The sequence below is a fragment of the Malaclemys terrapin genome, chromosome 3 (assembly GCF_027887155.1).
Source record: "Malaclemys terrapin pileata isolate rMalTer1 chromosome 3, rMalTer1.hap1, whole genome shotgun sequence".
In the NCBI taxonomy this organism is placed as follows: domain Eukaryota; kingdom Metazoa; phylum Chordata; order Testudines; family Emydidae; genus Malaclemys; species Malaclemys terrapin.
Genome location: NC_071507.1, coordinates 43888829 through 43913549, shown reverse-complemented (window position 1 = coordinate 43913549; position 24721 = coordinate 43888829). Strand labels below are relative to the sequence as shown.

At 41.8% G+C, this 24721-nt stretch overlaps 2 protein-coding genes and 1 long non-coding RNA gene across 4 annotated transcripts in view; 2 read left to right on the top strand and 1 right to left on the bottom strand.

The window, feature by feature from the left end:
- Nucleotides 1–5673, top strand: part of PACC1 (proton activated chloride channel 1) — a 58438-nt gene extending 52765 nt beyond the window's left edge. Inside the window, exon 9 of the transcript XR_008444577.1 lies at nucleotides 4589–5673. The gene's annotated coding sequence lies outside the window, so the exon portion shown is untranslated. The remainder of the gene's footprint in view (nucleotides 1–4588) is intronic.
- The window catches only part of PPP2R5A (protein phosphatase 2 regulatory subunit B'alpha), a 107986-nt gene that overhangs the window by 10047 nt on the left and 73218 nt on the right, over nucleotides 1–24721 (bottom strand). For both annotated transcript variants that reach the window (XM_054024553.1, XM_054024554.1), the window contains 5 exons: nucleotides 20288–20380; nucleotides 17950–18080; nucleotides 17539–17598; nucleotides 16042–16150; nucleotides 6757–6810 (listed from right to left, as the gene is read on the bottom strand). In XM_054024553.1, the coding sequence (XP_053880528.1) occupies nucleotides 6757–6810; nucleotides 16042–16150; nucleotides 17539–17598; nucleotides 17950–18080; nucleotides 20288–20380 (447 nt within the window). The remainder of the gene's footprint in view (nucleotides 1–6756; nucleotides 6811–16041; nucleotides 16151–17538; nucleotides 17599–17949; nucleotides 18081–20287; nucleotides 20381–24721) is intronic.
- On the top strand, nucleotides 10552–19523 carry LOC128835139 (uncharacterized). The gene is made up of 2 exons (XR_008444578.1): nucleotides 10552–11128; nucleotides 18953–19523. It is a non-coding gene; the product is annotated as an uncharacterized LOC128835139 (long non-coding RNA).

Genomic DNA, 24721 nt, shown 5'->3' with positions numbered 1-24721 from the left:
CTCACTTCTTCGGTTTTTACCCACGAAAGCTTATGCCCAAATAAATCTGTTAGTCTTTAAGGTGCCACCAGACTCCTTGTTGTTTTTGTAGATACAGACTAACACGGCTCCCCCTGATACTTGACATGTGCATGAAACTAAGCGTTAACTAAAAAGTCTAAAGTTTCCCTCATTTCCTGGAGTCGAAGTGTCCAGGAGACTTAATTGTGTCGTTTAGTATTTTTAAATGTCTTCTTTCTCAGCTGGAATGAGTAAATAGGTCATGCCCAGGCCTAAGAAGTTAGGTGTGTCCCTATGGGGATATTACTTTCAGAGAACTCCAGCTGCATAAAAAAAATAGCTTTTTTTATTTTTCAAGTATGCATCAGCTAGATACCCATGCCTGGAAATTACAATGCTAAGGAAGCCTACAAAGAACAGGGACCAGGTACTTAACATGTACTGCATATTTTAAAAGTGCTGTTTAAGCATTACCGTTTAAATGTTTTCTTCAAAACATACTAAAACCCCAAAAGTCTATTTACTAAGGCTAGCATTCAAACATTTGCCTAGTGCTCACATTAGCCAAAGCATTTACAAAATTTGGATACTCCAATCTTGACAGTTGCTTTAGACTTCACAGGGGTTCAACTACAGCCATGTGTACCTGTTGGACAATCCCCATTATTTACAGGAATTGTGTATAGAGCTTGCTGCTCACCGAACCAAGTATTCCTGAAGTGTCAAGACTACAGTGCAGTGACACTCAAAGTGCCTCCTATGGCTCTTTGAAGCACGTGATATTAAAACACTGTGTGATTTAATTAGCAACCAATCAGGGTGCTTTTACTATATTAACGACCAATTAAGTTATCAACTTGCACTACATTGTTAATCTGGATACAAGACAGCCTAAATTCCCTCACTGCAGTGCCCCTCCCCGCCAGCCCCAGCGCGGATCTGCCCCGGACTTGCCGCGGCCGGGGGAGAGGAGTCCCTCCCGCAGCCTGGAGCTGCTGCGGTGAGAGAGGCCTGGGGGAGAGTCCTCTCTCCCCACCACAGCCCCGGGGCAGCCTGCACCCCACAACCCCTCATCCCTTACCCCACTCCAGAGCCTGCACTCCCATCCAGAGCCCTCATCCCCCCTGCACCCCAAACGTCTGCCCCAGCCCTGAGCCCCCTCCCACAATAGAACTTTAACCACATTTGAGGAGTTGACCTGGGGAGCAAGCTGGAACAAAAGGTTTAATTTATAAGAAAACTACAATTTTGATTGAAAAAGATATTGCTAGGAAAACAACCCAGATGAAAAGATAGGAGAGGGATTTGGACAAAGAAACTGATCTAGATGAGTGGGTCTCTGCATGGGAAAGGGGATATACATCTTCAATTTGTGTAGCTCACAAAGAAAATGTTTATAAATCACTGTATACATGACATTTGACTCCAGTTAAGACTCACCATATTTTTGCTACTCAAGACATACTCTGTTGGAGGGGATTCGCAGAAAAGGGAGCATACTTGCACGTGTGGTAGTTGTATTAAGGTATAAGAAGGTTTTGGGAGGAAATTATGAGAGCTTCATTTTATAAGAAAATGCCAGCTTCCTAGAGATCCTCTGAATTGCTTACAAAATGGCCCAGTAAAGGATCTTCACTTTAAACAAAATGACAAATTAATTTTTTTTTTATTGTTAGCAGCAAGATTTTGTATTGCATATTACTGGAAAAATGTGACTTCACCTATGATTTGTGGTATAGTAAAATATAGACTGTCTTTGTAATGGAAACGGTTTCACACCAAGTACGTACACATGAGAAGCACCAAACAGAGGATAGGTTTAGAATTTTAGTCACCTTTTTAGTGTCCTCAGGAGAGGAAGGGTCCCCAGCCAGCAAGCCAGAATCTTCAGCTAGGTGCTTTGAATATTAACCTGATCATAAGTAATAACTAATGTATGATGTAGTCTGTTAATGTTTTATGATAACTTTGCCGTAACAATTTTTTTTAAAAAAGAAAAGAAAATGACAGACAGTACTTTGTTTAGGAAAGTGGATCACTGCATATGCACAATTTTCAATTTAAAATACAGTTTTATGCAAAAAATAGGGTCTTCTCACTTAATGTAGCTGTTCCACGTGTTCAGTCAAAATCATATTTGCTTATTTAAAGCAGTAAAAGTAAGTTTTTACTGTATTTTATTCTTGCTAGCAGATTGAGCTGGATTCTGTTCAGATTCATGCATCTTTAAAATCTAGTTAAAATTCTTTTGATCACTGGGCTAAATTCTGCCCTGTGTTACACCTGTGCACATTCTTTGACAATGGCAAGACATAAATTGAAAGCAACAGTATAACATGATGGAAGTTATAGGGTTTTTGTGCTGTTTCATCTACTGTGGAGCTTCGATTTCTGATCTTTTTCTCCTTTAAGCCATTGCACAATTCTGTCATCTACATCCAGAACTTTGTGATCCCACTTCTGAAGAATTGTACAGTAACTCCTCACTTAAAGTCGTCCCGCTTAACGTTGTTACGTCACTGATCAATTAGGGAACAGGCTCATTTAAAGTTGTGCAATGCTCCACTCTTACGTTGTTTGGCTGCCTGCTTTCTCCACAGCTGGCAGCCTCCCTATGCCCCCGGCCCACCAGCAGACCCCGCAGATCAGCACCTTCCCCCTCCTCCTGCCCGCAGCAATTAGCTGGCTTGTGGTGTTTTGGAGGCAGGAGGGAGGGGGGAGGAGCGAGGTCTCGGCGTGCAGGCTCCCCCTCCCTCCCCTGCTTTCTGCCGACAGCAATCAGCTGACTTGCGGCTTTCAGGAGGCAGGGGAGGGAGGGGGGAGATGCGCCGAGTCCTCGCTTCTTCCCCCTCCCTCCTGCCCAGGGCAATCAGCTGGCTTGCGGCAGTTTGGAGGCAGGAGGGAGGGGGAAGGAGCGAGGACTCTGTGCACCTCCCCCTCCCGGCGAGGACTCGGCGTGCCTCCCTCCCCTACGCGGCAATCAGCTGGCTTGCAGTGTTTAGAAGGGAGAGGAGGGAGGGGGGAGGAGCCAGGACACAGCGAGTGAAGTAAAGGGGGAGGAAGTGGGGGGGAGAAGAGGCAGGTCAAGGGTGGGGGGAGGAGTGGAGTGGGCAGGCTGAAAGTTGAACCCCCCGCTTCTGGTGCTTGCAGAGTAGGGGAAGCTGCCCTGGAACCTATTTACATTAATTCTTATGGGGAAATTGGATTCGCTTAACATCGTTTCACTTAAAGTCACATTTTTCAGGAATATAACTACAACATTAAGTGAGGAGTTACTGTACTCCAGAATCTCAGCTTTTTTTTTTTTTTTTTAATATATTTCTAGCCCTCATGGCTGCAAAAGTGTAAGCCAATGTTGTCTCGCCGAATACACAAAGAATCTGAAATAAATCTTCAAAAGGAGTAAAATGCTCCATTCATCTCACAGTATGTCTATATCACTTGCGGCTGGCCTGTGTCAGCTGACTCAGGCTCACGGGGCTGTTTGTGGAGTAGACATTCAGGCTGGGCTGCTCCAAGCCCAAACGTCACCAGGTGTTTAATTCCAGTGTAGACATACACTCAGAGCTCTGTGGACTGTCTGGCCATGGAATTTAACATTTTTGCCACTGAAATTTGACATGATGCTGAAGCCAGGTGCCTGATACTTTGTTTTCAATCTCTTTGCCCTGCTGGAACCTGTCTGCAGCTGCTTCTTGCTTTAAAGCTTTCCCCACAATGGGGAGTTAATTGGATTATAGTGCATGCTCTCTGCACTGTTCTGTGGAGACAGACAGCAGGGAGTTGGGGAACCAGAACTGGAATGTGGCTTGCACCTGTGGAGCAAGGAGAATGACAGTGTAGTCTGGCTAGCAGGGCTATCTGGCGCCTACGGCTGCAGTCAGGGCCTGCTGCAAGCCCTCTCTTCTGTGACATATATGGGACAGGGACGAGGGGGCTCTGAGCCATGGTAAGGAGCTGCTTCAAGAACATAAAAATCCCATTGTCAGAAAATAATCTGACAAATTTTGTGTTAGAGTAAACAGAATTATAAGTCTCAATTGTGTGTTTCTGTAGGGGTGAAGAGGATTGGAATTAAGTTCATTTCAAAGAGACAGAATAAGTTAACACTGCAGCAGAATTTGGTGTTCTTGTTTGATAATTTAGCTCAATTGTGTTGTGTGTCCCTCACTGAACATAATGTACTGCTACCAGGACCTAAAATCTGTGACAAGATCACTAAGTAAATTCTGCAGCACATTGCTAAAGAAGGGTTGAAATTTTACAGTTGTTTCATTTATCCTTTTTAAAACAACTTTTTAAATATTTTAAAAATACAATCAGCACAGTATCCTATTTTTATATTAAATATTATGCTGTCTCCACATTTTTTAGTCTTTGTTTTGATGATGTATAATCACAATGTTGAATTTGTTAAGGACCAGGTTGGAGGATTTAACAGTTGAGGAAAGGGACATTTGGGGCTCTTGACACTTGGGACAGTGTCACAGGCAGCTTGGGGTTATGGAATATTTGCTGAATGTTTCTGCAATAATGATCATCAGTGAAATAGTTAGTGTTGATATTTAAATTCATCTTTAATTTTCAGACTTAATCCATTGATCTGAACAAGGCAGTTCACACCTCTTCTTGAGTTACTGTTTCAGACTGACTGAAGACTCAGGAAGACAACACTGCATTGATTTGCAATCTGTTCATATTTTCAAGGTTTTCTTCAACCATAAGGCCAGAGACAACTGTTTTTTAAAAGTTTGGATTCTGGATTACAGTTTGTGTCCATAGATTCTTATATGCTGAGAAGCTCTAACTTTTGTCATTTGCTCCAACTGTTTTTGACACCTATCACCATATCTAAAAAATATTTGCTGTGCACATGTCAATATTACTGTCTAAACACAATTCATTTTTCTTTTATTGAGAACAACAATCCTGCACTGTAAATAGAGCTGGTCGGTAATTTTCTGTTTAAAAAAAAAAAAAAAGTGGTTTCAACAACATTCAATTTTTTGTGTGGGAAAATTTCAGTTTTATACCAAAAAAAAAAAAAAATCAATTTTCTATTGGGGAAAAACAAGATGAAAATTTTGTTTTGGATCAGATCATCCCAAATTGAAACATTTCAGTTTGTTGGCTGACCTGCTGCTGTGCATCATGGGAGAGGGAGTCTGGCCAGGCCCATAGAGGAGAATGGGGGCCCAAGACACCTGAACTACAACTCCCATGACGCACTCTGGCAGCTCAGACAGTTAAATGTTGAACTGACCTCAAACAAAACATTTTGATATTGGAATCAGTGCGGGTACTAGCCCCTTGGGGACCGACCGTAAAACAGGCAAGTTCTTATAATAAAAAATGATTAGGGGACCCTCTTGAGGTGCTCAAGGCCCTATGCAATTGCTTCGTCTGTTTATGCCTAGTGCCTGCTCTATTGAGGATGTCTTCAGATAGGGTTGCCAACTTTCTACTAACACAAAACTGAGCACCCTTGCCCTGCCCCACTCTTCCTCCAAGGCCACACCTCTTCTCACACCATGCCCGCCCCCCTGTCACTTGCTCTCCCCTCCCTCACTCATTTTCACTGGCCTGGCTCAGGGGGCTGCAGTGGGGTTGTGGGTTCCAGGACTGGGCCAGAAATGAGGGGTTCAGAGTGCGGGAGGGGGCTCTGGGCTGGGGTGCAGGGTGGGTGAGGGCTCTGGCTGGGGGTGCAGACTTTGGGGTGGGGCTGAGGGGTTTGGGGTATAGAAGGGTACTCCAGACTGGGACTGAGGGGTTCTGAGGGCGGGAGGGGGATCAGGGCTGGGGCAGGATAGTGGGAGGGGGGAAGAGGAGAGGAGTGAGGGTTCCGGGCAGCGCTTACCTCAAGCAGCTCCCGGAAGCATCTGCCGTGTACCCCTCCAGCTCTTACACAGAGGCATGGCCAGGCAGCACTGCCCTGTCCGCAGGCGCCACCCCCGCAGCTCCCATTGGCAGCAGTTCCTGGCCAATGGGAGCTGCGGGGGCAGTGCTTGGGGCAGGGTGCGGAGTCCCTGGGCTGCCCCTATGCATAGGAGCTGGAGCGGAGACATGCCGGCTGCTTCCCGGAAGCTGCATAGTGCAGAGGCTAGCAGGGAGCCTGCCAGCCTTGCTGTGTGGCGCTGCCAACTGGACAGTCAACAACCTGGTTAGAGGTGCTGACTGGAGCCACCAGGATCCCTTTTCAACCGGGTGTTCCGGTCAAAAAAATCGGACGCCTGGTCACCCTAGCACCAGATTTCATTTTGCTGAAATAAAGATTTCAACACTTTGCGTATCAAAGTTTTTCAGGATCTTTCATTGCATGAAACATTTCAATATTTTGACTTTTTGTCCCAGTTAAGGATGAAAACAAATGTTAAAATATCAGAATTTCCAGTTGGACAGAAAAATCCAATTTCTGATCAACTAACTGGGAAGGCATGGCCAAGAACACTGAGGATCTTTTCCCAATACTGAGGTCAGTCACATGATCTCAGCAATTTAACTATTTTCTAGTCTGTATTCCCATTTTTGTCACAAGTTATTACCAATAGATATAGCTGTGCTTTCAAAATAAAAAATTCTCTCTTTTTTGGCACGTGTCTTGGATTTACAAACCCTAATTTTTCCGGAAGTGTCTACAGTTAATTACTCAAAATTAGTATTGACAAATACTGCTATCACTGATGAGAGAATTGCACTGACACATTTTAATTCAGATGAGAAATACAAAAATAAAATACTCAGTTGAAAAACACTTACTGGTTCTGTTAATGTCGTATCTTTTTCCAGGAACTGTACAACACAGTAGGCCAGCTAAAATGTAAGTAATACAATTATTTAACTATTTTAAATTGATACTGACTATTAAGACAACACAACATAATTAAATATCACAAATGATAATGGAAACATTTTAATCAGCAAAATATCTTAGCCTTATCAGATGTAGGTCTTTTTAATTTTTCTTCCTAAGAGAAGGATATAGCTAAATTTAACTAAAAAAAAAGGCTAAATATATTTCAGACTATTGTATCTTTTAAAAGCCTTCAGTACATCCAGATGCTTAGTTTCTTATCCTAGAAAAGGCTTCATTTTTTTATTTAACTAAGAGATTTGTTTCCTGTGATGCAGATCCAGCATTTAAACAAAGTCTTTTCTAGACATCAGCTCCTCAATTAGGAAGTATGTACCAATAAGCTGTGTTTCAATATCATGCACATTCAAAACTATTGCTAGCCCCAAAGCTATGTTAACACTGAGTTAAGGTTGGGAATATAGATCACCAATTTAAGGGTAAAATCTAGGAAACTGGAAATCTAGGAAATGAGGTGGGTGAGGGAATATCTTTTAATGGACAAACTTCTATTGGTGAGAAAGACAAACTTTCCAGCTTAATACACAGAGCTCTTCTTCAGTTCTGGGAAGAGAACTCAACCTCACAGCTAAATACAAGGTGGAAAAGATTGTTTAGCATAAGTAGTTAACACATATTTCAAGGGACCATTCAAGGTGAAGTGGCCCATTAACACCATTCAGAAGCAGGGGTGGTGAGGTAGCTGGGGGGGGGGGGGGGAAGAGGAGGTTTTTAATTATAGATTGTTGTAATAAACCCTCAATCCAGTGTGTCTACTCAGTCCATAATTTTTCGTGTTTAGTAAAGTTATGAGTTTAAGCTCCCAGGCTCATTTTTTGAAAGTGTTGTGCAAGTTTCCTTTGAGGATAAGGACTGACAGATCAGATATAGAGTGATTGCTTTGTGAAGAGTGTTCGCCCACAGGCAATACAGAGTTTCTGTCTTTTATTCTTTTTTGTGGAATTTCCTTTTTCTGGTCCTCTGGACAGACAACTTAAATTGCTTCATAGATTTCCACCACAAATTCAACAACCAAAACCCATCCATTCAACTCTCTCTGGAACACTCCCACACTAGCATCAACTTCCTTGACAACACAATCCGTGTCAACAATGGAACCCTACAGACAACTACATACAAAAAAACCTAAGGATCATCCACACCTACCCTCATAGATCCACTACCCACCTCAAACACACCAAGAAATCTGTTATCTATAGCCAAGAACTCAGATACCACAGAGTATGTTCCTACGAGAAAGTCCAGGATATACACTTTAGCACACTCAAAACTGCCTTCAACAACAAACCTCCTCTGCCCACACACCCCTATTTGTCACTTATGGCCACCCATCACTGGAACCCATATGGGGTATAATAGAAGAACAGCCATACTGGGTCAGACCAAAGATCCATCTAGCCCAGTATCCTGTCTTCCGACAGTGGCCAATGCCAGGTGCCCCAGAGGGAATGAACAGAACAGGTAATTATCAAGTGATCCATCCTGTTGCCCATTCCCAGCTTCTGGAAAACAGAGACTAGGGACACCATCCCTGCCCATCTTGGCTAATAGCCATTTATGGACCTATCCTCCATGAATTTATCCAATTCTTTTTTGAAGAAATATCTTGGCCTTCACAACCTCCTCTGGCAAGGAGTTCCACAGGTTGACTGTGCGTTGTGTGAAAAAAATGCTTCCTTTTGTTTGTTTTAAACCTGATGCCTATTAATTTCATTTGGTGTCTCCTAGTTCTTGTGTTATGAGGAGTAAATAACACTTATTTACTTTCTCCACACCAGTCATGATTTTATAGACCTCTATCATATCCCCTTTCGTCTTCTCTTTTCCAAGCTGAAAAGTCCCAGTCTAATTAATCTCTCCTCATATGGAAGCTGTTCCATACCCCAATCATTTTTGTTGCCCTTTTCTGAACCTTTTCCAATTCCAATATATCTTTTTTGAGATGGGGCAACCACATCTTCACGCAGTATTCAAGATGTGGGTGTACCATGGATTTATACAGGGGCAATATGATATTTTCCAACTTATTATCTATCCCTTTCTTAATAATTCCCTACATTCTGTTCACTTTTTTGACTGCTGATGCACATTGAGTGGTTGTTTTCAGAGAACTATCCATAATGACTCTCTTTCTTGAGTGGTAACAGCTAATTTAGACCCCATCATTATATATGTATAGTTGGAATTATGTTTTCCAGTGTGCATTACTTTGCATTTATCAACATTGAATTTCATCTGCCATTTTGTTGCCCAGTCACCCAGTTTTGAAAGATCCTTTTGTAGCTCTTCAGTGTTTGTCCGGGACTTAACTATCTTGAGTAGTTTTGTATCATCTGCAAATTTTGCCACCTCACTGTTTACCCCTTTTTCCAGATCATTTAGGAATATGCTGAATAGGATTGGGCCCAGTACAGACCCCTCCAGGACACCACTATTTACCTCTCTCCATTCTGAAAACTGACCATTTATTCCTACCCTTTAACCAGTTACCAATCCATGAGAGGACATTCCCTCTTATTCCATAACAGCTTACTTTGCTTAAGAGCCTTTGGTGATGGACCTTGTCAAATCCACTATATCTACTAGATCCCGCTTGTCACATGCTTGTTGACCCCCTCAAAGAATTCTAATACACTGGTGAGGCACGATTTCCCTTTACAAAAACCATGTTGACTCTTCCCCAACAAATTATGTTCATCTATGTGTCTGACAATTTTGTTCTTTACTATAGTTTCAACCAGTTTGCCCAGTACTGAAGTCAGGCTTTCTGGTCTGTCATTGCTGGGATCACCTCTGGATCCCACTTTAAAAATCGGTATCACGTTAGCTATCCTCCAGTCATTTGGTACAGAAGCTGATTTAAATGATAGGTTACAAACTACAGTTTGTAGTCCTACAATTTCACATTTGAGTTCCTTCAGAAATCTTGGGTGAATACCATCTGGTCCTGGTGACTTATCACTGTGAGGACCAATGCAAAGAATTCATTTAGTTTCTCCGCAATGGCCTTATCGTCCTTGAGTGCTCCTTTAGCATCTCGATCATTCAGTGGCCCCAGTGGTTGTTTAGTAGGCTTCTTGCTTCTGAAGATCAAATAACTACAACCCATACTCTATAGAGACCCCATCCTGAAAGCAATCTTACCTGAACCCCCTTTTCTGGCCTTCAAACAACCCCCGAACCTCTCCAACCTCATCCTCAGAAGCAAACTCCCCACAGACCAGGACACAACAACTCAAAGCAGCACTAGACTCTGTCAGAACAGATGCAAAACCTGAAGACATCTCTCTACTGTTGCAATGATCAAATCCTCCACAACACACCTTTCAAGATCCATGGGTCCTACAAGTCTATCATAACATTTGGTGTACCTCATCTAGTGCACTAAATGCCCCAATAACAACTACATGGGTAAAACCAGACAACCACTATGCACTTGAACAAACTCACACAGGAAAATGACAAAAGACTAAAACACCACATCACCTATGGGTGAACACTTTTCACAAAACGAACATGCTATATCTAACCTATCAGTCCTCATCAGGAAACCTGCACAATACTTTCAAAAGACAAGCCTGTGAACTTAACTTCATAACTTTGCTAGAAACTAAAAAATCATGCACTGAATAGAGACACTCAATTTTTGCCTTATTACAACAATCTGTAACCCTCTAACGCCCCACCCCCAGCTATTTGCTCCTCCCCCACACCTTTCCTTTGGGGGAGACCCGATTTCATGGCGTGTTTTTCATGGCTGTGAATTTGGTACGCCCCTAAACATAAGGCAGCTAGAGTGCACTAGGTAGTTAACCCAGATTTGCAGCTACTTTGCATTTCCAGAACAGTACAAAGCAGCCAAAAAGTGTACTAGTGAATCTGCCCCTTAATTTGCAAGTGACTTATTGGTTTAGAGGGCTATATTACAAAGACTGGCACTATATGAAAGGACGGACAGGAGAGCCCAGCCTGAGAGTCCCAATGTCCCTGTACTTTTAAGAGCTTTGCCTATGCTCCTGTCTCACTTCCCCAGCAGTGCTACTTCAGTGTGCATCACAGCTGAGGCACTACCCTGTTTCCCCGAAAATAAGACAGTGTCTTATATTAATTTTTGCTCCCAAAGATGCGCTAGGTCTTATTTTCAGGGGATGTCTTATTTTTCAGAAATGAAAAATGCCTTATTATCGGTGGATGCCTTATTATCGGGGAGGTCTTATTATCGGGGGGATGCCTTATATTACAACGAGAGGCAAAACTGTAAGTAGGCCTTATTTTCGGAGGATGTCTTATTTTCGGGGAAACAGGGTAGTACCATAGAGTGTCTTTCAGGCACTGATGTCCAAATAGCTGGCAGCCATGGAACCTTTAAAAATAGGGACAGTTTGGCACAGTAGTCTACTAACTTGACATGTGTCCAGTCCCCCTCCTTACAACCAACGGAACCCGTTGCATGCCAATCAGCTATTGAGGAATGGCGATTGGTCAAATTACCTCTGATGCCACAATGACCCAATTAAAGAGTTACCTTAGCTGTTGAGCTGACCTTACCTGTAGCCTGGATAAACAATTTGATTTAACAATTGTTAACAATTTAGCTTAATTACCACCTCAGGTCTTCAGATATAGTCTAAGCCCAAGATTTCAGGAAATTAAATACACAGGAAATTTGAAGTTCCTATTATGTTCATATCATTCAGGACAAAGGAAAGACTAACAGATACTAACTTAAAGGAGCCAGTTTTTAAATAGTTATAACAAACTAATTATCAGATTTATTTATAAATTCACAAAGTGCTGTAAGTTTGGGGAAGATAACCTCTTTGTTATATTTGAAAAATACAGTGTGAATCCAGGCAAAAACAGAACTCAACCTTAACTATGGAATTGAAACTGACACTCCATAATTAACATTAGAACTACATAATTTGTAACAGAACCAAAAAGCTATTATATATCACTGCTTTAATATATTTTTTAAATGTACAATATTTACTAGGCAGAGTAGAGCAGCTTTATCTGAATTGTTTAAGCCCATACGAAAAACGGGGTTACTCACCTTCTGTAACCGTTGTTCTTCGAGATGTGTTGTTCATGTCCATTCCAATCAGGTGTGTGCACGCGCACGTGCACAGTAGTTGGAAGATTTCCCCCCTAGCAACATCCATGGGGTTGGTCGGTCTGGGTGCCCCCTGGAGTCGCGCCTTCATGGCGCCTAATAAAGGCCCTGCAGACCTGCCACCCATTCAGTTCCTTCTTGCTGGCTACTCCAACAGAGGGGTAGGAGGGTGGGTATGGAATGTACATGAACAACACATCACGAAGAACAACAGTTACAAGAAGGTGAGTAACCGTTTTTTCTTCTTCAAGTGCTTGTTCACATCAATTCCAATCAGGTGACTCATAAGTCCAAGTTCAGGAGGTGGGGTCGGAGTTGTCCACTGATTGCAGCACTGCTCGTCCGAAGGCCGCATCGTCTCTGGCCTGCTGGGTAATCACATAGTGCGTGGTGAAAGTATGAATGGAGGACCACATTGCCGCTCTGCAGATTTCCTTAGTGGGAACCTGAGCCAGGAACACTGCTGATGAAGCCTGCACCCTGGTGGAGTGCGCAGTGATTGGAGGTGCAGGAACCCCTGCCAAGATGTAGCACTCACAAATGCAGGACGTGATCCATAACGAAATGCGCCATAAGTAACTGGACCGATTTTCTGAATGGCTTCATTCTCTCAATGTAAAAGGCTAGCACCCTATGGACATCCAGTGAGTGAAGTCTCTGCTCCCTGCTGCTGGAATGCGGCTTAGGGTAGAATACCGGGAGAAAGATGTCCTGGTTAATGTGAAACTGTGATACAACCTTTGGTAGGAAAGCATGATGAGGTCTGAGCTGAACCTTACACAACACGGTGTAAGGGGGCTCTGATGTTAGTGCCTTAAGTTCAGACACCCTCCTGGCCGAGGTTATCGCTACCAGGAATGCGACCTTGTAAGAGCGGTAGGACAGGGAGCACGACGCCAAGGGTTCAAAGGGCGGTCCCATGGGTCTAGAAAGAACCAGATTGAGGTCCCAAGCCAAGCCAGGCTGCCGGACATGAGGGTATAGCCTGTCGAGACTTTTTAGAAACTGGCTGACCATCAGATTAGTAAAGACAGAGCGGCCTTCCACGCCTGGGTGGAAGGCTGAGATGACGGCCAAATGAACTCTTACTGATGACATCGAAAGCCCCTGCTGCTTCAGATGGAGGAGGTAGTCCAAAATAAGCAGCACTGAGGCTAGTGTTGGGAACGAATGGTGCTGTGCTGACCAGATTGAAAATCTCTTCCACTTGGCAAGGTAGGTAGCTCTTGTAGAGGGTTTCCTGCTGCCAAGGAGGACTTGTCTAACCTAGTCTGAACAGGAAACCTCCACCGGGTTCAACTACAGAGCTTCCGCGCCATGAAGTGTAGCAACCCGAGGTTTGTATGTTGGAGATAACCGTGATCTTGTGTCATAAGGTCTGGGAAGAGCAGCAGGGCGACTGGAGCTTCCATGGACATGTCTAGGAGAAATGTGTACCAGTGCAGGTGGGGCCAGGTTGGAGCTATCAATTTGACCTGAGCTCGTTCCCTCCAGATCTTGAGAAGTATCTTGTGAATGAGTAGTATGGGCAGAAAGGCGTATAGAAGACAACCTCCCTATGGGAGGAGGAACGCGTCTGCGCTAGTGCCCGGGCTGTGATTTTGGAAGGAGCAGAACTGCTGGCACTTCCTGTTGCGTCGTGTGGTGAATAAGTCTATCTGGGGAAATCCTCACCTCTGGAAGATTGAATTCATGATGTCTGGGCGAAGGCACCACTTGTGGCCATGAAAGGACCTGCCAGCTCATTCTGTACCCTGGGAAAATACGACGCTTATAGGTGTATTGAATGTTCTACACAGAAGTTCGACAGCATGAGGGCTGACACAGGGGAGAAGAGCGTGCACCCCCATTTGTTGATCTAGAACATTGCCGTGGTGTTGTCCGTCATAACTGATACACATTGTCCCGTTAAGTATGCCCGGAAGGTCTGGCATGCCAGGTGCACCACTCTCAGCTCTCTGATGTTGATGTGGAAAGCCAGATCCGCCTGAGACCAGAGACCCTGAGTCCTGAGGTCTTCTAGATGTGCTCCCCAGCCCAACGCTGATGCGTCCGTCACTCGTGAAAGAGATGGCTGTGGATTGGTGAAGGGGACCCCACAGCACACCACCTCAGAGTCGAGCCACCACAGAAGGGAATCAAGGACCGAGCGAGGCAGGGTCACAATCCTGTCCAAGCTGTCCCGGGCTGGTTGATACACTGATGCTAACCATGACTGGAGCAGTCGGAGCCTGAGTCTGGCATGCTGCATCACGTAGGTACAGACAGTCATGTGTCCCAGAAGCTTCAGGAAGTTTCTTGCTGTGGTGGTGGGAAACTGTCTGAGACCGCGAATGATACCAGCCAGGGTCTGGAACCTCGCTTCCGGCAGGTATGCCCTGGCTTGGGTCGAGTCCAGTACTGCCACTATAAACTCTATCCTCTGAACGGGGGACAAAGTCGATTTTGCTTCATTTAGAAGGAGACCCAGGTTATCGAAGGTGGCCCTGATGAATTTGACTTGAGCTTCCACTTGGGTCCTGGAGTGGCCCTTGATCAGCCCGTCATCAAGGTACAGAAACACCAGTAACTGGTGCCTGAGCAGGAACATAGCAATGACTGCCATGCACTTGGTGAAGACTCGAGGTGCTGCCGACAGGCCAAATGGAAGGACTGTAAATTGGTAGTGGGTATTGTTCACCACAAATCTGAGGTACTTCCTATGGGGCTGAGTGATTGCAATATGAAAGTAAGCGTCCTTCAAGTCGAGGGCAGCATACCAGTCTACTAGATCCAGTGAGGGGATGATGGAGGCCAATGAGACGATGCGGAATTTGAGTTTCTTCACAAACTCGCTGAGTTCTCGCAAGTCCAGGATGAGCCTCGGAGCCATCGCCCGACTGAGGTGCCACTGACGGCGGGTCCCTGGATCTTGCCAAGGAGGATCCGCCTCTTTCTGTCCCCTTCTTCTTCTGCGCCAGCGACTGGGACTGGAGCCAAAGGCTGGAGTGCCCCCAAGAGGCTTCATGATGGTGCCGAGCCTCCTTGGCAGCGTCTTTCTTCAACGCCCGGATCTCTTAACGACGGCGCTGGAGTGCTCCGCGCCAAAGCCAATGTACTGGGACTGGGATCCTCAGCGCCTGGGTCCAACTGAGGTTGGAGATCTGCCTCCATGAGGAGGATTTTAAGTCACTGCTCCCCCTCTTTAAAGAGTTCTCGGTCAGAATTTCCAGCAGATCTTCCAGCCGTTTTTTTTTGGTGACCCTCGCCCAGAAACCGTAAACAGGAGGTGTGGGGGTCACTTTTAGGCATGCACTTCGTGCAGTCTTGGCAAGTTTTGAAGCCCGTGGATCACGGCATGCCCTGGTACCAAATAAGGGGAGAAGAAAAACGAGGGGGGGACTCCCCCATAACTGAAACTTATAAGTGAACTAACTATGCTATATTAACCAACTAAAACTATCTATCTACAGTGAAAACCTAAAGTATTGCTAAGCTGCTTGCCGAAGCAAGAACAAAGGTAAATTCCAGCTACTGTCACTGGCGGTAAGAAGGAACTGTGGGGGTGGTAGGTCGGCAAGGCCCTTTATTGGGCGCCATGATGGTGCGACTCCAAGGGGCGCCCAGGCTGACCCCACAGATGTTGCTAGGGAAAAAAATCTTCCGGCTACTGTGCACGTGCGAACGCACACACCTGGTTGGAATTGACATGAAGAAGCACTCAAAGAAGAAAAAAATAATATGCTTCTCAAAGAAAAACATTCAAGATTCTTCTATTCTTTTGTAAATAGTATTTGTAACAGTATTTGTTACATGAAGATGACAATACAAAAAAGTACCAAGCTTAAATGTCTGAGTTGTGATAAACCAGTAAAAACCAAGTTTTCAAATGTAGGCCATGACTTTAAGCCACATTGTTGTGCTCTTCTACTCTTAACAGCGTATGTTAAAAAACATTATGTCAGAAAGAACATTTAAAACTTCTCAATTTCTTTTTCCTCCAAGTATGGAAAAAATTGTAAGGTTTATATATATTTATATATTAATAAAATATATTCTTTTCCAAAAAACCTACCTGTGCATGAAACAAAGCTAATCCCTTAGCAGTATGCATAGGAATCAATACCTTCATAAGAAACTGTTTGTGTTCTGCTTTCAATGGCAGTGCAAAACCATTAATAATGCTGAAAAACATGAATAAGCACAATTATTTCATCTTTAAAAAAAATGTGGGAAACTTTCTCTTTTTCTTGCTAGATTGAGAACTACTGTACTCAAAGCTGATTATTTTTTATATGTACTTTACAAAATGTGCCTATTACTTTAGGGACTGGGAAGTGGGCAGGAAGCCCATCCTCAGCTATTATCAGTAGGTATAAGGCCATACCTCAGTTATCAATGTCTGTAGTAGACAAGTTCAGTTCTTGTGTGATCTCTGGTGATAATCCAGACTCAAATTTCTAAGATTTTTCCATCTTGAAATCACTGTGGAGCTTAGCAAGGCACATTAACCATAGAGCTTAGTGAGGTTGACACACTGTCCACCCACAATAATTAAAAGGTGACTTTGAAAGAGAAGTCATAGACTTGTGTCCTATTTTACTACTTTGACACATAAATAAGGCCTGAAAGTGTATTTGTTTTGGTGGCTTTTTTTAAAATGGGGGCTGGAGAGGAGGTAGTAGTTTGCTTTTTACCTTACAAATTCAGGTCCTGCTTCTTAAGGGTAGACACCATTGCCATGTTTACACCAGTGAAATTTACCAAAAAATCCTCAATGACTCAGCTAAACCTTTATATGGGAGCCCTACTGTAGAGATGCTCTTGCAGGAAGAATCAGTGTTTTAGTTAAACCTGCTAAAAGGCAAGTCTAATTGAAGCAGTAATAAACATGGTTCTGATCATTGAAGCTCAGTCTCCTTCCAACTCTCATTAACTTTAACAAGTATTCAGCTGAAACGGTGGGAATTTTTTTGGTAAATTTCACCAGTGCAGAATAGATCTATGTCAACTGTGGAGTATCATCACAAAAATCTCAGAGTGGGAAAGATGAGCAACTGTGAGGGGAAAGGATATTCAGTCAGACTATTTTAACACCTACAAAGCTTTAATGACTAACATGGTAGAAAAGGAAAAATCTGTTAAAGATTTAATATCTTCAATTTAGGTGTAAGAGCTAACAATATACTCCTCTGAGATACACAACTAGTCTCTTAGCAAAGCCAAGATTAAGAAATGTCAGTATTTTAAAGATAAAAGCATAAGCAAGGGAAAACAAAGCCCTTTTTAAGGAAAAAGCTACCTTTCATGCTTTTCATGCATCATACCAAAGCCAAAAAGAGAAGCCCAATTTAAAAAGAAATCTTTTGCCAATCATCTCTAAGATTTACAGAAAAGTACACTTTTCTAATTCTATATTTGCATAGCAACATGGAAATAGAAAAATATGCCAGTGACCTCAGTTCATCACTATAAGCATCAGAACAATTCTTTCACCCCACCCCCAAAGTAATTGGATAGGAACACAAAATAATGTTCAACAGTTCATTTTATATTATTGAACCAAACTTACCTTCCCAATATCTCAAGTAGTTCAGCAACACCATTAAAATGTTCTGTTTCGTATATAAACCTGTTAAAAGTAAGATGTAATAGCACTCAATACACTAATAAAATGAAACTAAGAGGGGGAAAATAATTTTTAAATATCAAATGCATTTTATTTTATTTCTAACATTTGTTTTTCTTCAAAGTTAAAAGTCAGTTGGCTCTTTTGGGGTTTATGGTATGTCTTCACAGCAAAAGCTAGGCTAGCCTACCCAAGCTAGTTTGAATCCAACTAGTGTGGATTTATGGAAATAGCAGTGAAGTCAGAATGAACTAGCGAGCCGAATACCTACCCAGCGTCTGTGCCAGGCTTGTAATATCCACACTGAATCCCGCAACAGGCTATGCTATATAAAGAACTAAATCTATAATGTACCTGAGGAAAATGTTGTTGATTTGTTTTCTGATGAATGCCCTTAGTCCAAGGAATTTTCCATAGATTCGATGAAGGACTGTCTTTAGGAAATCACGCTCTCGTGGGTCTTCACTATCAAAAAGCTCCAACAGCTTTAAAAGAAATATATCTGAGATATTACTTTTTTAAAAGAATTAAACTGTCATTTTGTTAATTCTAATTCACAAATCATTTAAGTATTATTAGAAGCAAATAACACTGTTACTTACAATTCTGTTCAAATATTCAATATTAAATAAATAAATGTAACTTGTTAACTCAGAAGCTTTATTTTACTGTCCCTTAGCATTTAATCTTCTAAAAACTACACCCAAACCCAACATGAAGCTTCTTATACAATGCACTTCAGTTAAGTCATTTCAACTGGGATTAAATGTCCTTAGATAAATCATTTTGATTACAGTTTTGTATAATTTTATCTAATAACATTTAGAAAGTACTGCACTTTATAGCTTCAAAAATGTGTAAACGATGCTCACAAATGATGGTGAGATATTTATTTAAGGCCCCTATCCTCAAAGACATACACATGCTTAAATAGGCACAGGTAGCCTACTGATTTCAACAAAACTATTCATGTGTTTAAAGTTAAGCACATATATATGTGTTTGCAGGATCAGGGCCTACATTCTGTAAAATGAAAAGATAAGAATCATGTACATTTTCTCAGGAGAAAGGAAAGAGTGAGGTTCTGACAGAATTATGGTGCTTTTATAAAGAAAGCTGTAGAACAAAAGAAATCTCAGCCATCACAACTATGAATACTTTCTGTCTGGATCGGATATCGGGAGATAACAGAAAATGTATCTAAATGACTTCTCATTTCAAAACAAATATGATGCATTACACATTTTATGCTTTTATTTATACTAACTGTTTTCTTGTTCATAACTTGTCAAGATTCATAATCCTGTGAGATGTAAGTACAGGTAATATTTAGAGAATAATGTATTTATATTGGAAGTATGCTTTAGGGACTTGGAAGTAGACGTTAATCAAACGGGGATTACATATATCTCAGTGATGGCCCACTCAAGCAAGCAAGCAAGCGTTGTCACCCTGCCTTGGTTACCTAGTGATGGAAAGCAAGGCTCAACTGTCTAGCCTTGCTCCATTCCAAGACTTTCAATGGAAAGCCATCAGAGACAACTGCAAGTAATCGAAACCACTTGGAGGTAAAAAAGGAACAATACAACAAACAGAGAATCACCCTGCCTATGAATAAAGACAAAAGACTTTCAACATAATGCAGTGAGGAAAGGCACTTTGGATCCTTTTATTGAGGAGACACCTTGAGGAGCAGGGGTGTTCTCATGAAAAATTGGATCCTAGTTCCTGTGAAGGCAGCCAGCTCTGCAACAGACTGAACTTTGGGAGGAAAACCTATTTTTAGATAGGAAAGATAAATATAAAGTGTTGACCCAGGTTTGAGTTTTATTATTTTGTTATGTATTGTAACTATTTGTTTCCATCACTGCCTCTTGTTTGTAGCATAATTCTCTCCTTTCTTTAATAAAGCTCCTGTTTTATTACGAGTGCTGTGTGTCATACAGGAGAGGTGCTTTAAGGTAAAACTGGTAAACTTGGGGTACTTTTGAGGCAGAGGACCTGGGATTTCTGTGACTAACCGGTGTCAGGGGCTGGATATCACAACAGAATGTTTCAAAAGGGACTTGGATGCATCTATTGTTAATATGCAAGGAAAAGACAAGGCTGGCAGAGCCCAGAAGAGAGTGCTTCAGTGGCTGAAAGACTGGTAGTGTTATGGAGCTGACAACCAGCTAGGCACAGGCAAGCCTCCCTCATGCTGGATGCTGGGAGTAACAAGGCGACTTACAGTCCTGGGTGCCCTGAGAACCATCACAAAAATATTAGCTTATGTAGTTAGAGTCACAAAGCCATTACAATAGCACAGCACTGAGGATTATCTATTTCATGGGTAAACAGTACAGTATATCACTAAGAAACTTCAATTTGTTCCACAAATTGAAACTACTGTATGTTAAGAAAAAGAATTGTAACAACTCAGTATTATCTCTATGTTTTATATGTTTCTGAATTCCCAGATTACATGTAGTCTATATAGATGTTCCTCTGCTAATATAATAGTTGGCAAAGGATTCTCATGTTACAATACAAAGAATTACATTTTAATAAGGCTGGTTATTTTATGACCTGCACAAGTAAATTATGCTGTATTATTTAGATATTCAGCTGTGCAATACAAAACAACACCACAACAGCATCCCTTTCAGTTAAGAGTTAATTAAACTATTAAATATAAAAATGTTACACTCACCTGCTGTACAAATTTCTGATCAATGTATCGCTTTGCAATACTAGGCTGGAAATCTGGGCTCTCCAAAAATCTCAGGAAAAATTCATACACCAACTACAAACAAACATTAAAATGAAAACTTTGTAGAAGTTACCACTACTCTTTACTAAACTAGTAAAGGTTCAAATTACCAAATATATTCTTATTTCTAATTATTTTAAATGGGGAAATAGGATATTGAACATATTATAGCATCAAGAAGGTTACAATTAAGAGCCTGTATAACTTCCAGAGGCGAGGACTCAAATATGAATACAAACAGACCTGTGTGCATCATTAGAAAATTCCCTTTTAAAAAAAATATATATTAATGAAAGTTTGCTTCCCAGAGACCGATATAAATTATAATTTTTTAAAATTAATCGGTATTTAAAAAAACAGGACAAATGCACTAAAGTTTAATCTTTACTATGAATTAGGCTTCTATATACCTGATACTCCAATCCAAACAGCAGTCTTGTTGCAGACTTTAGACCCAACATGATACAGCATATATAGAGTTTTACCCCTAAAGTGTTCAGAAATGCTGGTCCTGCTCCCATGGGCCTTGGCAGATCCACAGGAGAGAAGGGACTGAGGGGAGCAAAAGACTTGTAACAGACCAGAGAGGTATTGAGGGGCCAGAGTTCATGCCTCACTCTTGAGATCCTTAGAAGTTCAATATAGAAAACGGCATGCTTCAAGTCATAGTAGAAGGGGAGGGAAATGCAGGGTGGCAACTACAATCTGTTTCTCCTGTCCCAACCCACTAGATGCACAAGAGTGGGGCCTCTTTATGCAGTAAGAGCTGGTGGTGGAAATGTGTTTCATAGACTTAGGGTGTGGCACATAAATTTAAGCATACGGTATCATCAGAGATATGAGGCCTTGGTTGTAACCAACTACCATTTTAGCGCTGCTGTGTGTATTAAAACCCTGTTGAAATGCTATTGTATGGTCACTACTGAGTGGGCCTTAGAAACCTATGAGGAGTAATACTTTTATTCACATATTTAAACTACAGCCTTTAGAACATCTGGTGATACATGGATGGAATCCTACTGAAGGCTAGTCAAATCCTTTTAGAGAACCAGTACCTAAAAAATTAAACTAAACTTCCTAAATAAAGAAGAAATAAGGTAGTAGAAAAATGCCTGTGATGCACCATCATGAAATACATGATAAATGCGTAAGTGCCTGTATCTGTGTTTGTGATTATCATAACAATTCTCAATTAAGGGGTTTTGAATCAGTGCACCTGATAGGCCCAAGAAAGGAAATTTGCAGTATTTCTCCCAATATTTCTCCTCTTTTTCCCCCTCTGACAAATTCCTAGATTCCAATAAAAGGAATTTAGCAGTAGCCATTTAAGAGGGATTTGAAACTATACACATTACGTAAAACAAAATTATATTAAAAGAGAAAACATTGCAAAATCAAGCATGCAAAAGTTAGGAAATGCCAGAATAAAGTTTGCCCATGCAATTCTAATTCTACTCCCCTGTGTATATGCATTATGAGACAGTTAATTACATGGTCACATAATATTTTTGTGATGGAGGCACTAGAGGTTCTCAAAGAACCTTACAACAAATTTGTCAACATGGTTAGAAGATTATATTTTCCCTAACATTCTCGTAAACAGCTGAATCATTTTTGCTGAAATTCCCACCCATCCTTCACCTAAAGTAAAAAAAAAAAGCAGCCCCAGGCAGACACCTGGCATGAAAAATTCCAGCCAGAACTGTTCAAGTGTGACAAAGTTCTATGGTTTTGCAATGGGTAGTAGTAGGCAACCTGAACTATAGGTGTCATTACATGTGCTGCCTATAAAACAAGACTGATGCTAATGGAAGATTCCTGATACGCTACAGCATGGCACACCCCATTGCATGTCTGACTTCTACTAATTGCATCAATGACCAGGTGGCTGCTTTACATATTTCCTCATATACTACATACAGTTCTGGAACCAAGGTTACTGCTATTGTTCTCAAGGAATGCACTTTTCAAAGTGAAAAAACTATTTCAGCATTCCAAAATCAGACTTCCGATACACGCCAGACGAGAAACCTGAACACTTGGAGAATTTAGGTAGCTCTGCTGGCTCTTCACAATCTTCTGATGTTTAGGCAGTCTTACCATTTGCTGTTTCTAGGACACAAAACTGATAACTTGGGCTTTCTAGAATGCTCTCTTTGGAAGCCCTTGAAAGAGGATTATTCTGTAGAAATTCTAGAGATCTATTGCTTTTGTGCCTTGATGTTTTTTCCTTGGAGACCATTAGTATATTGCCATTGTGCTTTTATGCAAATAACTCCACTGTCAAAAAGTCCCACAATTTCTTATACTGAGCAATAGTTATTTGTGTCATCTTAAACCTTCTTGGTCTAGACCCTAACAGTTCAACCAAACTATCTCAGAATTGCTTTTGACTTGTTGCACTATTTTAACAGCTGTGCCACATCTGGGGCAATTGTGTCTAATACTATTTTATTTAAAGATTACAGCCTTTTGGATTGTGTGCTAGCAGGCTGGTGGTATAAATTATTACACCATTACCTACTGCATTGCTCTGTGGATAACTGCAAACAGGCACAATAAAATGACAACTTGGGACAGGTTGCTGTGGCTCACACAGAAGAATCTGTGTGGAGACGAGAGAAATTCAGGCTTCCTTTTTTTCTGCAGAGCCCAGCTATTTGAATTGTCTGCTGGTAAAGAAACTGCAACTATTTGCTAGAACTCTGCTATATTGTTGAAGGAAGCCAGTCATGGGTGGGACAGGATGCACTGACACACAAAGCACAAGAAACCAGATCCTCAGGTTATTCTAAAAGCACCAACAGGTGCCAATTACTGAAAATCCAATTCATTTGATTCTCCTAGCAGTCAGAGCTTCTTCGACTTGAAAGCACTCAGTTTTAAAGAACAGCAACCCTAAAGCTGTGCTCTCGACGAGAGGCAGTTTAAGCTGGTGTTAGGGCTCAGTGCTGCTGCAGTCCAGCAGTGGACATCTGAACTTGGAAGAAGGGAAAGAAAAAGCCAAACTGCTTCCACTATGGTGGAATGAACAATTCTAACCAAAGAGCAGCATCCAAATCTAATGAATGACCATGTACGGGAAAAATAATGAATCAATAGTTTAGTTGCCTGGCCAAAACCTGTTCATCAGGATGAGTAACTCAGCATAAGGGTGAAGAGCTGACAACAATTTCAAATAGTATCTGTGGAATTCAGACTCTTCAACTGATTCCTCCTAGACAAATATACAGCACAGAAGGAGAAGTTACTCACTTAGTAACTTGAGATTTTTTAGATGTTTTGTCACTATGGGTGCATCACCACAGCATGCACGCATGTCTGTGCACTCTCGACTGGAGAATGCAAAGCAGTATCTGCAGGCCTATGCAGACCAGCACCTCATGCTTCCAACCTCAGGAATATAAGCAGGCGTGGACCCACCACCACTCAGTTCCTGTTCGACTACAGCCAAGGGGAAAGGAGGGTGGGAAGTGGAGCACCCATAGAGTCAAAACATCTCAGAGAACTCAAGTTACTGTAAGTAACCTCTCCATCTTCTTCGAGTATGTGTCCCTATGGATGCTACATTGTAGGAGACTCCCAAGCAGTAAACTCAACAAGAAGGTGGGTGCTGAAAAGGCAAGTCCAAGGTGGTTAGGAGGACTGTGTCACCAAAGGTAGTATCTCTGGAAACAGGTAAGATGGTGTAATGCTTGGCAAAAGTGCGAATGGAAGACCAAGTTGCAGTCCTACAGATTTCTGCTACAGGAACATCTTTCAGTAGTCTACATCTGGAGCGCTGAGCCTTAGTGAAGTGTGCTATTAACTCTGAGGGGGCTACATCCCATTAGATTCACAACAGGTTAAAATTAGGGCTGTCGATTAATCATGGTTAACTCAAAAAATTTAATCACAATTAATCGCACTGTTAACAATAGAATACCAACTGAAATGTAGAAAAATATCCAAAAATATTGAATACATTTTCAAATATATTGATTTCTATTACAACAGACTACAGCGCTCACTTAATATTATTTTTTATTACAAATATTTGCACTGTAAAAATGATAAACAAAAGAAACAGTATTTTTCAATTCACCTCATACAAGTACTATAGTGCAATCTCTATCGTGAAAGTGTAACTTTAAAATGTAGATTTTTTTTGTTACATATCTGCACTCAAAACCAAAACAATGTAAAACTTTAGAGCCTACAAGTCCACTCACTCCTACTTCTTGTTCAGCCAATTGCTAAGACAAATGAGTTTGTTTACCTTCACAGGAGATACTGCTGCCTGCTTCTTATTTACAATGTCACCTGAACGTGAGAACAGGCATATGCATGGCACTTTTGTAGCAGGCACTGCAAGGTATTTACGTGCCAGACCTG